The sequence below is a fragment of the Ammospiza nelsoni genome, chromosome 4 (assembly GCF_027579445.1).
Source record: "Ammospiza nelsoni isolate bAmmNel1 chromosome 4, bAmmNel1.pri, whole genome shotgun sequence".
NCBI classification, from domain to species: domain Eukaryota; kingdom Metazoa; phylum Chordata; class Aves; order Passeriformes; family Passerellidae; genus Ammospiza; species Ammospiza nelsoni.
Window position 1 is genome coordinate 59,177,172 of NC_080636.1, and position 14,316 is coordinate 59,191,487.

The 14,316-nt window shown below is 36.5% G+C and overlaps 1 protein-coding gene across 6 annotated transcripts in view; it reads left to right on the plus strand.

Annotated features, from left to right (window-relative positions):
* CCSER1 (coiled-coil serine rich protein 1) overlaps positions 1-14,316 on the plus strand; it is a 626,504-nt gene that overhangs the window by 263,223 nt on the left and 348,965 nt on the right. For 5 of the 6 annotated variants that reach the window (XM_059470534.1, XM_059470536.1, XM_059470538.1 and 2 more), the window contains one exon: positions 1,569-1,779. In XM_059470534.1, coding sequence (XP_059326517.1) covers positions 1,569-1,779 — 211 coding nt within the window. Of the gene's footprint in view, positions 1-1,568; positions 1,780-2,388; positions 2,527-14,316 lie in introns of those variants that run through there. The other variant, XM_059470540.1, reaches the window with a different exon arrangement.

A 14,316-nucleotide genomic window follows, 5' to 3' on the forward strand; every position in this document is an offset into this window, starting at 1 on the left:
GAATTATGAAGTGAATGTATAGAATATTTTAAGGAATACTCGGCCTTCTAGTCTGCAGGTGCTGGGTGGGGAAGAAGGAGAACCTTCTGTTTCATCTTAATTTAAATAATGTGCTTTTCCGGATACATACTTCTTATGCAAGTGTAGATTCCAATAGTTTGCATATGGCTTCTTTTATAAACCTTTAAAAGCGGTCTATGTTATGATACGTCAGTTTCATGAGTTGTTTTTTCTTTGTGTGATTTATTCCTGGATCTTGTTTAAAGGCTATAAAACAGCAGTGATTTAATATCCTTCAATCAAAAGCAACTTTACAATCCACCTCATGTTTTTATTTTAAAGGTTGCAAAATGCTCCATTCAAATATGTTTCAGTGCATTTTAAAATTAACACAGACTAATTTTTGTTCTTTTCTGAGTCTTGAGGAGCCTGAAATTTTAGTTCCATTGGCCAACATGAGGATCTGTCTGTGTGTGTGATCTCTGTGCTACATGGCTTGATCTAACATGGTTTTTTACTGCATATTACATAGCTTTCAAAATATAAAAATGAACCATCCATAAAATATAGTTGTAGTATCCTAATTTCCAGTTTTTAGTATGATAGGGAATGGCTTAAGAAATCACATTAATCTGGTTTTGTCTGTGGATCCTATGAAACTAAAGCTAAGGAAAGTCTTATGTGGGAAAATGTTCTTTGTCCTTCCAAACTATGGCAGAATCGGTTTTGTGTTGCATAAAAATTCAAATGAAATGGAAAATTGGAGCAATATTTTAAATGAATAATAATTGTGATTTTCTTCACTGCTTGTGTGCTAGCATCTTTAATTGTACTGAGTTAATTTAGTATGACTTTCTTCATCATGGGAAAAATGATTAGATTACTTGTTCTGATATTAAAGGAAGATAGTGTGTAAGCAGGAAAATAATGATCTTTCATTACCTTTCAAGTCCATCAAAATCTCTGTGTCTTTAATTGATTCTCACCCACAACTTACTGTTTTTTTTGTTTCATGTTCTGCAAATATAGCTTTAGTAGTAACTAAAACTGAGTGCAGATTAATTAAATTCCATATTCCATTTCATACAATAGTAGATTCATCTTAAGTCACTGGGCAAGCCCAGAAGGGAGGGGTTTGTTTCTTTGTTTGTTTTTCTTTTTTTGTTTTTTCCAGTTTTCGTTTCTTTCTAAGTTTTAAGTCAATGTGCACAGAAGATTATGATTTGACTTAGCTTCTGAAAGTGCATGACAGATTTTTTTGTAAAGCTCAACTGAAATATAATAGACCTGTAGAAGTTTTGCCCATAGGGTATTTTGTTTTAAGAAAATTACTTTCTTTTGTAGGGCGTGAGCTAGAACATGGTTTTAATTCCTGTAGAATATGGTCCTTTTATAAATGTGTATTTTATTGCTAGCACCATATGGCTGCAAGTATGTTATAAAGGCCGTTCATGGTAGTGGGCTCTATAAGCAAATGTATGTTTCTTTAACTTCAGAGGAATTACAACCCCCGAATTATTATTTTTTTTTCATATTTTAGTGTTGACCTTTCTGTTTTCCCTCACAAGGAATCTGTCCTTGAAGCTGTCGAAGGAGGTGGAGCAAGGAGAAGCCAGGCACCCCCGTGTCAGCCAGCTGGCTGGCAGCCCGTCTGTGGAGTGGCCTTTCACTGGGCTGGAAGAAGGTGGGGGCATTGAGTCTCTGCCCTTCAGACTGATGCTCCAAGACTGCACGGCTGTCAAGACATTGCTTCTGAAAATGAAGAGGGTTCTGCAAGAGGTAATCACCCACTTACTTGTTAGATTAATATATTTCGGCATTAATGAACTAAGCAACAGAAAAGGGTTAGTAAAGTTTATGGACTTAATGTATTTTAATATGTCTTGAATACATGGAATTGATGCAGAAGTATAAATAATCATGCCTCAACATGGTGAAGGTCAGAAAGTTTATACTTGAGCAGAATTTAAATGATCCTACTCTCTTGGTGTCCAGAGTGTAAAGCTTTTTTTGAGCTTTTACTAAAATGGGGACAGGGGAGGCCAACTGCTTCTGGTAAAAATACATTTTATTGTTTTCTTTCAGCATTTTAGAACTTCTCAGTTTTCCTACTAGAGTTGTTATCCATTATGAAGTCACATGGAATTCATTTAGAGGAGAAATGCAGAGGAAAAAAAAAATCTCTTAAGTAACAGTACTGGAGTTAGTACTCTAACTCAGCCAGCTTGAGTTTGTAAATGATGGCTGAAATCAGATATTGTAGGCCGTTCACTGGGCCACTCTGAACAATTGCAAGAGTCCTGGCTTGTCTTGTCCTGATATATTCTCCTGCTTCCCTTATGGAATGCTGGTGTTGCTTAGAAACTTTTCTTTTCTGTTTGTCTTTAGGTTTTTAGAGAAATGAAATTATTTTGGGAGTGTTTTTAATACTTTCCAGCTGTGGAGTCTTTACTCTGGTATACACTGTGAACTTTGATCTTCATTGTTAGAGAATTGCAGTTTGCATTTTGTTTTGATCTACAAGAAGGTTTTTTGTTTGTTTGTTTCTATTTATGTAGTTCATAGAAATACAGAATAAATTATGTGGAGAGGGCTCTCTAGAGGTCTACCTTCTCTACTCAAAGCAAGGCCAACTCAGGAGAGGTTGCTCAAATCCTTGTCCACTTAGACTTTTGGTGCCTTAATGGGGTCTCCATATAATCTCTGAGTAACCATTCCAATATGTGACTACATCATTGTTAACTTTTTTCCTGAAGATGAAAACAGAATTTATCCTGTTGAATTTTCATATAATGAAGACTGAAAATAAATTGAGGGGTTTTACTGCTCACTTCTAGGTCATCTGTATCTAAATTGAACTGTTGTTCTATCTGAAAAGATTTGTCAAAGGTTCAGCCATGGTAGTTTGCAACTAGTCCTCCTAACAGCATGAGTTTTGCTCATTGGCAAGCCCCAGGCTTTCCAGTTTCACTAGGAGCTTGATCTGTACTGTATGGATCCGTAATCCCCTTCTGAGTTACTGAATCCAGAATTGAAATAATTAATTCCCCATTAGTTGCTTTTTTATAGAATGTGAGATTATAGAGTGGATTTAAAGGAGTCGTAACTTCATTGTTTTTGGAAGTAAATAAGAATTATAAAATTATATGACATAGCATTCTAACATTCAGGTGGTGATATAGGCAGCATTCTCTGTTGCTTTTAGTGTGAATAATTCTGTAATGCTCAGAAAAGATCATTCTTACCGCGATGATAAGTGTAAGAATTTTAGTTTTAAGTTAAGAGTTCCATTAAACTTGTGTAAGAATCTAGTGTTATTTTCTGTTTGGAAATACACTGTACCTCTCAGTACTTCGTCTTTAAAAACAATCACCAGGTGATCTCCACAAAAAGAAAATAAAATATTTCCTGTGACTCACTGGAATTTCATGCCCACTTACTAATACCTCCTTATGTAACTCATTGATCTTATTTTTTCATCCTAATCATTCAGTCTTTTACTTGTTTGTTCCTTTGTACTATATAATTTTCATCTCCCCAACTGGCTATAGCACAGTGTTTCTGTAGTTTTCTTTTTGTCTTGGCCTATGAAATCAAAATGGCCTTTTTCTAATCCTACGTTTGGATGTCCATATGTGCTGTAATTTACCTTGAAAGAACCTGAGTAGCTATTTTGAACAATCAAGGACATGACCCTGAAATATGTTAGAAATTTATATTGAAATGACACAACTTGATTATCTTCAGATATTCAGACATTTATATGTTCATGTCACTTCTAAATTATTAGTGAACGATTATAGGAAAATATAATCCCATAAAAATTAAATATTGTACTGAAGAATCTGATAAATAAGTTATCTGAGCTTACTTAGCAGACAGTTTCCATGGAGAAGATCCCTTACTTCCATTGCAACTAGGTGTAATTTTTTCATCCAAGAATCACTTCTGCTCCAACCAGTATTATAAATCAAACTCAAAACAGTACAGAATAAAAGACATAAAAGAAAAATTCTTTCCTTACTATGGAATGCTCAGGCATTTTTAGATGTAGAAAAGCATAGTCTCTGGCAGTCTTTTATAGAATTGAAATATTCTATACTTGCAAGAGTGTAAAATAAGATTATATATTGATAAAAATAATAATATATCACATGTTCTCATCCACTTAAAAAATATACAAAGCATACAAACGTCATGGGGAAAATTATATGGATTACCACAAAAAAAAAGTTGCACTATTTCTGTTTTATAGCTGATATTACCCATGGAAGAAGGAGTTATGGTAGTGTATACCTCTTTATTGAAAAATAACATGTTAATTGAGTTAAAATATTAGCCCTGTTATTCAATGTAATCCTTCTTCTTAAGCACTGAGTGCTGCTTCTAAGGAATAATTTAATTATGATCTGCCAAAATGTAATACTGGCTAGTAAAATATGCTTTTTTGCTGCAGTTGTTTGTAATTGAAGCATCTAAATGGAAAAACCGCACACAATATATGCTATACTGTGCAGCAGACTTACAGGCTTGTTATTAGTCTTATCTTGAAAAGGGAAATTGAAGACATGGCAGTAACTTTCAAGATTGAGAATGTTATTTAGTAAAAAGGCTAATGAATGATCGTTCAATTAAGAGAATTAATTACCATTTCACTTTCAGTGAAAAAGCCTTGAAAATGTCTACTAGTAATTCTTTATGGGTTGGGCCATGCAAGGCTCAAAGGCAGGCTGTTACCCAGGGTTTTGGGAACCTCACTGAACTGAGCTGGAGAGTCTGAGGGGCCCTAGCGTGTGAGGAAACTCAGTGATTTTCCAAGTGCTCCAGAAGATCTCTCTCAATCTTGTCTGCAGCTTTTTCTCATGGATGTTCCATTTCTGACAGACACATCTTCAATATATTGTGTAACCAAGGCCTGTGGGATGCATAATTTGATGAAAAAGTACTAGCAGAGAATTACCCATATTACCCAGCATGGGCAGCTGGATAAAAGCTGCTTCAGCACAGCAGACAGTGCAAACTGTTTTGCAGCATGTCCGTGATTTTGTGGTTTCCCTTTTCTCTCCAGATCTTGGATGTTTATTTTGACTGCTTGTTTTTTGTTTTGTTTTTATTTTCTCAAAGTCTTTTTGTCAGTAGTAAGTCCTCTCATTTGAAAGAGAGAAGACAAGAAAATCGGAGTTGGATGAAATTGGGAGCTTTATCCACCCCTAAGAAATTGATTCTTTACCTTCTGACTTGAGACAGGCCTCTCTGCTCTGAATGTTTCTTCAATTATTCTGTCATTTTTTTTCTCCCCCATTTTGAGGGGCAAGTATAGAACAATTGATGTTCTATACTTCCTATGTTTTACAGCATTTCTGGAACCAATTGTGTTTGGCCAATGAGCTTCTGAAAACTAGACTACAGCTTCTTTCTCACTCATTGCCATCAGCAATAATAAATCTATAACGCCTCTTAACCAAGCAATATGTTGGCTTTCCTGCACTCTTCCAGATGAGAATAAAATTATTTCCATCTGTTAACTTTTTTTATGGCTTGAGTTATAGCTGGCTTAGGCAGTGTTGAAGTCTGGCTAATCGAGGGGACATTTAAGGGCTTTGCCTTTTTAAAAATCTTTGGTCGAACACTTCAGGCAGAGAAATAGGAGCAAAACTTGTATGGCTTTGGCTTTGTGCCTAGCAAGAGAAGGTCTTTATGCTGAAATAAACAAAATGGAAAAATGCAGTTGTATTGGGAAGGAATCCATGTAGTCAGTGATAATGGGGTTTTGTTCTAACTTTAGTTGTTGAGCTTGTAGATTAATTTTACTGAGTGCCATAATAAAAAGAAAATCTCTAGGCTTGTAGAAATAAGGTCATATTTTCCATGTATTCCTCATGAAATATATAGTTTATCAGCTGCATAATTCTACTTTTAGGTATTTTTAAGGATCTGTCAGAAGTGACCTTACTGGTTGCTTATCTAGAAGACTAAGATATGTTGTCTATATGTTTGTGTAATTTGGAATATAAATTATTCAGCCCATGCTTTTTTTTTCTTTGGTGCTCTGCAAAACACCATGCAGGCTATGGAGTTTTAGCTAATTGCTACAATTAGCAATAGGACTAAGTCACTTTGGACATATATTGCATACTGTGTTTTACTAATTAATCATATATTTTACTGAGGGAAATTGCAGTTGCCTGTGGCTGTCATTAAAAGTTAATGTGTCCGATACAGTGTCTTTAGATTATACTTGGAAAAAAAAACCTCAAAAAAAAAAGAGAAATGTGGGAAATTACGTCAAAATTGCTGTGAGAAAGGGCCATTAGTGTTGCCTGAGATTAGTGGGGCATAGTGATACCACTCAGGCTGCAATTAGTCTGTCAGATATCACTGGCTGCATTACTTCTCCCCATGCATCTTTCACCTCATCAGTAAAATAAGCATAATTAGAGTCACCTTTTATACTGCGCTTGCAATCCACTGATGGAAAGTACTGAGAGCAAGCTAATTGCTGTTTGCTAATTGCTGGTCAATATGGAATTGGCCTTAAACTATGTTTTTTAGAGACGTTAAAGCATTTCCTTCAGTTCTCTATGAAATGTATTATATTTGCTAATACTGTGTTAGCCATGCTATGAACTAGTTGCAAGTTGAATACTCTATAAAATACTGCAGATTTTCTTCGTTTAAGTAACTTTGTAATTAACCACTGTAGCATTGCTGCTTTATTCAACAACTCTGCATCTAATGCAGTCCCTTTTATCAAGTAAGTCGTGCTGGAAATTGGTAGTTCCTTCATTTCATGGTATGTTGACACTGCATCTACTCATAAATTTAAATAAATACTGTTGAAAGTGTACTAGATTTAGTAATAGAATTCAAATTTATCATGTTAAATTGGCTTTTTCACTTGGGAATATACATTGGCATACCCATGCCCAGCTGGTTGGAAAGACACACAGAGCACCCCATACTTGCACTTCAGGTGTTGTTTTTTTCCTAGGAGTGTATCTCAGAGTAGTAGAGAATATTGGGAACAAGTGGATATAATCAGGTATTCACTTTGGCAGTGATGATGTTTTATTCCAAAATTATCCATTATAAGGTATTTAATAACAATGAACAAACCCAATGTCAGTTATTTAGTTACACACATTCAAGGTACAGGAACAATTCTGTCCATTGCATGTGATGGCTCTTAAGCAGATCTGGCACCAAGCTGACAGGTCTGTAGATTCTGGGAGCCTCCTTCCAGCCCTTTTTGTAGAAGAGCATCACATTGGCTGACCTTCAATCAATTGGGACCTCCCTTGTGAGCCAGGATGGGGGTAAATGGTTGAAAATGGCTCAGTGAGCTCTTCCACCAGCTCCCTTAATACCCTTGGGTGGATCCTGCGTGGCCCCATGTGGGGGGATAGAATGTAAGAAAATAAAGGTAGTGCAGAAGGCAGTCTCACACCTGAGGAGTTGCAGCTGTACTAATCACTAAAGATTAGAAACAGGCCACAGCTGTGTCCAATAAGAAGACGAGTGCTACCAAAGAGTGCGTTAGCTGCGTGAGGAGAGAGATGGAGTTTGTTGGCTGGGCTATGAAGAAGGAGGTGTCAGTGCTGGGAGGAGTTGCCTATGAGAAATCATCAAGAAGGTATGGAACTTTTGCAATAAGTTGGCAACAGCCCCATAGATGTGTGTATGTCTAGCAGGAGATCACCTGGTGATTGTTTTTAAAGATGACGTACTGAAAGGTACAGCATATTTCCAAACAGAAAATAACACTAGATTCTTACACAAGTTTTACTGGAACTCTAAGTTAAAACTAAAATTCTTACGCTTATCATCCTGGTAAGAATGACCTTTTCTGAGCATTGTAGAATTATTCTCACTACAAGCAACTGAGAATGCTGCCGATATCACCGGGAGGTTGCTGGCCATTGCCCCTTGGATTATGGTGGTTTCATTCTGCTCCCTGCCATTGTCTTCCAGCTCTGAGGACAATTGATTTTACTAATAAAGATGGATGCAAAAGCAGCATTAAGTTCCTTATCCTTTGTCACTTTGTTTCCCCCTGCATCCAGTAAAGGATAGAGAGTCTTCCAAACCCTTCTTTTGTCGTTTATGTATTTATAGTAACTTTTTTTGATTTTTTTAATGGCAGTAGCCAAATTAAGTTCTAGTTGGGTTTTGTCCCTTCTAATTTTCTCCCAGTGTAACCTTATGAAGTCTCTGGAGTACTCCTGAGTTTCCTGCCTCTTCTTGCAAAGATCTTAAACTCTTTTTTTTTTTCCTGAGGTTCCAAAGTTTGATGTTCAGCTATGCTGGTTGTCTTCCCTGCCAGTTTGTCTTTTGGCACATGGGGATGGCTGTTCCTGTGCCATTAAAATTTATTTCCTGAAGAATGTCCAGCCTTCCTGGACTCCTTTTCTCTTAAAGATCTTTGTTCTTTATAACAGGTGCTCCTGGACAGTGTGTTTATTTGTTGGCACTCTTGGAGTACTTTAGAGTGTGAGCTTACAGGTTGGGATGGGTGCACAGCTCTGGGCCTCTGTGGAGTCACACTAATCCTGGCTCACTAACAACACCTTCTGAATTGGTTCAGCTCAGTTACCAGTTTGTCAATGCCCATGCTCACGTTGAAACTCTGTTGAAGGCTACATTCAGAATGTTTTTTGAGCCACACTTTGACATTATCAGTCTGCAATGAATACCCTTAATTTTTAATACTGAAAATGGAAAATTTCTCTGTTTCTGTTGTGTTTGTTCTGCCACTGGTTTAATGGCCTAATCTTTGTAGATTACATGTGTGTGTGTGCCAAGCCTCACTAAAACCAGACTGACCATGAAACAAGTTATCTTCCATATGTAGAGGTGATGGTGATAGAAGTATCTATTCCATGTATTCAGAAAGCAAGTGATGAGTTTTCTTATTTCTTCGGTGGTTGTCTGAGTGAAACATTTTCATATGGCAGGGCAGTGTGGTCCAGGTCAGCACAAATTTGCATAGATTGTGCCCCAGCCTCCTGAACAAGCCAAGTCTTAGCAGCGCCTTGGAAATAGGCATTAAAAATAGTAACCCTATTAATATGTATTGTTGCTACATCAGCAGTTCTGTGCAATTGCTGTGATTAACCTGTGGCTGAACACCATAAAATTATAGCTGTTGCAGAACTGAAACCATTTTCTCATTTAGTACTTCCATGGTTTTGATTAGTTGCTGCAGGTCAGTCAGGTAAATCCCACCAATGGAGCTGATCACACCAGTTGCATTTTGGGATAAATCTACAAATACCAAAAAGTGCATTGCAAAATAATGAGCAAGTGGTGGAAGAAATCCAGAATGTCTGCAAGAGTCTATTGAAGGAATTGATTATACTAAGTTATTAGGGCTTATGAGTAATTTGAGTTAAATGACAGTAGGTAGATGGAAGAATTTCTGATGAAAACATACGTAATATTGCCAGGTCTAACAAATTTCCCAGTAAGTTACCCAGTTATCCAGGTTTGTTTTAGGAAAAATTGATTGAAAGTAGGAGAGGGATGAAGATGAGTGCACAGCATCTAAGCTTAGTTTTAATTGATTTCCCTGCAAATTTTTTATTGTTATGAAAATACCAACTCATCAAACAGTTTTGTAATTTACCAAGAGCATTTGATATGAGTTTTATAGCTGGTGCCATTACCTTCAAATCCAGTAGGTTAAAACCAGGAAGAATTGTCCTCATCTAAATAGTCTCTCAACTTCTGAAGTCGTACATTATATTCCTCCTCTGTGTTAAGGTTTTTTCTTCCTCATGATAGGTTTCAGAGTCTTCCTGGCACTGAAAAATGACTGGTTCTATAGATAAAGCAGTGAAGCTGGTAATATGCAACTGTCGCTGTAATTTGGTGTAAGAAGAATTACAATTGCTGTAATTGCTGTTCAAGAAGAGTAAAAGGTAACAGATAAAAATGTAGCTCTAATACTCTGGCAGTGGAGTGCCAGCTGTCCATGTAGATACCCATTTCAGTATTTGTGTTCATATATGACCATAAGGATGATAATGCAGAATTTAAATTTGATCTCTAAATTGTCTCTAATGCCTTGGTCATCCAGAATTTCTAAAACAGGAGAAAGGAGTCACAGGAGAAATTCTCACAGTTTGCAGCATAGCTGAATCCTGGTAGAGCTCTGTACTGCAGGTTTGTTTAATGTTTTCTCTGCACCCTGCATTCTATTAGAGTTATCAGAACAGTGCTGATCATTTTTCTAGTGGGAGAAAGAAATATATGAGAAATGCTGATACAGCATGCTTACAACTGAGCACCCTGATCTAATAGATGTCATCTCTGCTCACTGCAGGGCGGTTGGACTGTTAGGATTTTATGGTTTTGACAGAAGATAATAGTGCTGATTTTGTGCAGTCTGGCTCCACTTGAATTCATGAAGATTAAGTGGTTTGGTTCAAGGCTTACGTGATGAATGCCAGGGACAGAAAAAGAAAGATTTTTTTTTTTTTTTTTTTTTTTTTTTTTTTTTTTGGAGAAGTATTTAGAAATTGCTCATCAGGGACGCATTTGGTTATGTAATTGTCCAGAGCCACTTGGTAGGCACATGTATTTTTCATGAGCATTTGGTGTATCTAAAGAAATACTGCATATGTCCAATAGTCTATATTTCACTCCATTATGTACCTTAATATTACAGATACAGCAGTTTTCTGCCTCTGGTCAGAGCCTCAGCTGGGTGGGAAATAGCACAGTGCATTTAATCCAGCTGGGAACTTTGTGCCTTGTCAGACTGCTGCTCTCTTCATTTTTCTTTCTCCTTACATGTTTGTGTTCATGGTGAGTTCCCTTTAGAGAGACAATCATCCACGTGATGAAGAGCTCATGGATGTAACATGCAAAGTTGCTCATGCCTATGAGTTGTTTTTAAATCTGAATTGAAAACTCCTCTGTTTTCCCCCCTGGATTTAACAGAAAGTACTGAAAAGTTGTCAGGTGAAAGCAATATCGTCATCTGCAAGCTCAAGAGGAAGATTCTTCTTTTAATCAACAGCCTTGTGTCAAATCTCTGTGAAGATAATCAGAATAGGAACAAATATATTTTCAGAGATAACTGATGTTGCCCCAGCAGAAATTCAACATGTCATAAAGCAGCCAAGAAAGTTGTCAAACTGTATCTTTACACCTCTTTTAACTAGGATAAATAAAATGAGTGACTAGCCAAGGATCACTTATACCCTAGGAATTTTATTTCTCTTATGTGGCACTGTTTTTCCTGTTCCTTCTGGGCAAATCAGTATGGTGGGATTTTGGTAGGGTTTGGTTTTGTTCTTAAACTTTTTAATTTTGCTTTATTATAAGAAGAAAACAAATCTCTGGTCACAGCTACAAGCTGCCACTGTGGAAACAGAGGAGCAGTTTCCATTATTTGTCACCCCATGCAAAAATCTCTTCAAGATTATTCTTCATGTTTCATTTAAGCTATGGTATAAAATTAGATCAGTGGTGAAATAAGTTCTTAAATCTTCAGTACAGCCATGCCAACCTTGCTCATCTCTGTAAGACCTCTGCTCTTAATAAACTTCTGGTAGTAGCATAGAGAAACAAGGCAGTATTTGGGTCAGTCCTTTTGCTATGAAAATGAACATTTTTCTCACCAGTCCCAGACCCCTTTTGTTTTCCACCTCTACACTTTGTGATGCAGCTTTGGATCTGTTGGTGTCTTAAGCTTGTACTCCTACCCTCAGCGCTTTGGAACAACAATTGCTTTCAAAATTAAGACTGGCAGGGTGCACATAGAGAGAGTTTAGTGGGTCTGAATGTTTTACAGCCAAAAGATTTAACTAAAATCATCACTTAAGTGAGCAAATCTCCCACATGGGCAGGACCTTTCCTGATTTGCCCCATCAGAAAGAAGACCTTTGTATTCCTTTTATGTAGATTGCTTTTATATTGAAACAGAGATTAGCCTTCTTGGAGTAGTCAAACTGAACATGCAAGGTAGAGTTTTAGATAAGTGGTAGAAATATGGTAAAAATGGTAAAAATATTGCTGGATCATACTGACCTTTGTAGTCAGTTAAACTAGTCAACTAGCAAAGTTTTGCTGTCTAGTTTTTTATTTCAGCAAAGCTCTCTTTCAAAGTTCATTGAGGCAGTGGAGAGCTCTTCCTTGATGTTAGTGAGCTCTGAACTCCCTGAATAAATATGACAATGACATCAGAATGGATTCACACTCACAGGTTCTGTTTGCACGTGGTTGTCATTATAATTCACATTCTGGTGGGCCTGGCTACGTCTTTTCATTGGAGTTGTGTGTGTGTCTGTGGGTAAAATGTGAGTACATAGCTGTATAACAATTCTATATTTTTACAATAAATTACTTAGGAAGATACACGTGCTTTTGTAAAACATAACTCCACAGTTCTCACAGGTGTACCTAAAATGTGCCACTGTCTCTTGCTAGTGACATTGATGGTTGCATTGAATTTGCTGCTGGAAAGTGAACCCGTACCAACAATATGTTCTGTGATTTCCACCAGAAAGTATTTAAAAATATGTTTCTTAAGCTGAGCTTTCCTAACATACTTCTTTCTGTCATTGCATTGTTCTTCACAACTATTTTTCACAACTATGTTTCTTCACAACTGATTTTTCTAATGAATATGAATTTCTACTGTATTTCTTTTGACTTCTGTGAAGAAGCTCTTTCTAAGTTGTGTCTGTCTTTATGAAGATGCCATTATGTTTTGACAATGCAAGCTTCATCAGTATATTTTGTAGCCCATATTTTAACATATGCTGTAGTTTGCTGATACAATACAATATTTGGCTCTTGGTTTGTTTATTCATATAATTGTTTTTTTTTTAACAACTTAAGCATTTTCCTGATTATCTTGTGTTTATGGCATCTTTTTCTAGCTTCTTGAGCAATTTATTAGGATGATTCAGTGGCTCAAAATATAATTTTGTACTATCTATATCCCAGAATTTACAAAAATATAATTGCATAGTATTATTTGGATAAATTATTTTCTCACATTCTTGTCACTTCAGGACTTGGATTATGTGCACCTTAATTGGCTAGGATTAGTAAGAATTAGTATAAAATAGAATACTACTATTAGAATTAGTACAGAATATTCTTCTCATTATTTTGATATTATTCAGTTTCCTTCCCCTATATTTCCTTCCCCCAGCCTTGCAGCTGAGTGCTGCAGGGGATCTTAGAGAAGCATTTCTAAATATCTTGACAATCTTTAAATCATAGAAAAAAGTTAGTTTTGTATGAACTTTAGTCCTATAATATTGCCATTGCATAGTGCTGTGTCCTCCACAGTATTTAAATGGGTACTGTTTATAAGTGATTTTCAGAACTGTGGACAGGTAAATGAAATGCAGTGTGGTCTTGCAGAGCCTGCTTAAAAACAATTGAGATTTTATTAGTTTGATACAGTGTCTTATGGAATATGTTTCTGTCAGAGTTGGGAGAAGATCTAGTATGGTGATAATTTCAAACCAGTGCTTACTTTTTATTCATGTGGTAGAATTACTGTATAAATAGATATATGGTGAGTCTTCAAGAATACATTATTCTTGTGCTAATATTTTTATTTTTTAAGATTTCATTTAGCTTTGTCTGTGCCAGGGTTGCAATGCAGAACTTCATTCCAGTTTTTAGGGAATACACATAGGAATTAACCTTTTTGGACATGCTGGAAACTGAAAATACTTGTTCTTATGGAACTGTTTCAATGTGTTAGAATAATGAAAATTTACATACCTTTAAATCCCCATTCAAATCTTTTGGGGAAATGCAATAGCAGAAGAGGTACCTTTGCTCCTGTGTGTTATTGAGAAAGGATTCTCTGTTCAAGTTACACCAAAAAAAAAAAACAAAAAACCTTCATTTATTTCGTCTTGGTTTTAATGTTAAATTGCAAATTCCTGCCATTATCTGGAATATAGCTGGAAAAGGGAGAGGGAGGAAAGCACAGATGCAAAAATAGGAGCAGGAGAAAAGTGGTGAGATAGGAACTAAATGTAGAAATGGTTTGCTGGATGGGGGGTGGTTGTTTGAGCTAGTCTGGCACCCTGGCAGGCTTGCTTCTGTATTTGCTATTTGCTGAAGCAAGTAATTTATCCTGACAGTAACTTTGCCAGTACTGCAAGAATCCTATTTCAGTAAGATTAACACTTTCTCCCTTGTTTCTAAGGCCAAATAAGCTTAATTTCTTGTTTCTGGATCTTCTTGTCATCTGTCTCTTCTGTGGTTTCTGTGTGTACACTTCAGCAAGTGTATACAGCAACTCCAGAAGCAAGATCAAGCAGCTGAGCTCTTGGCTTT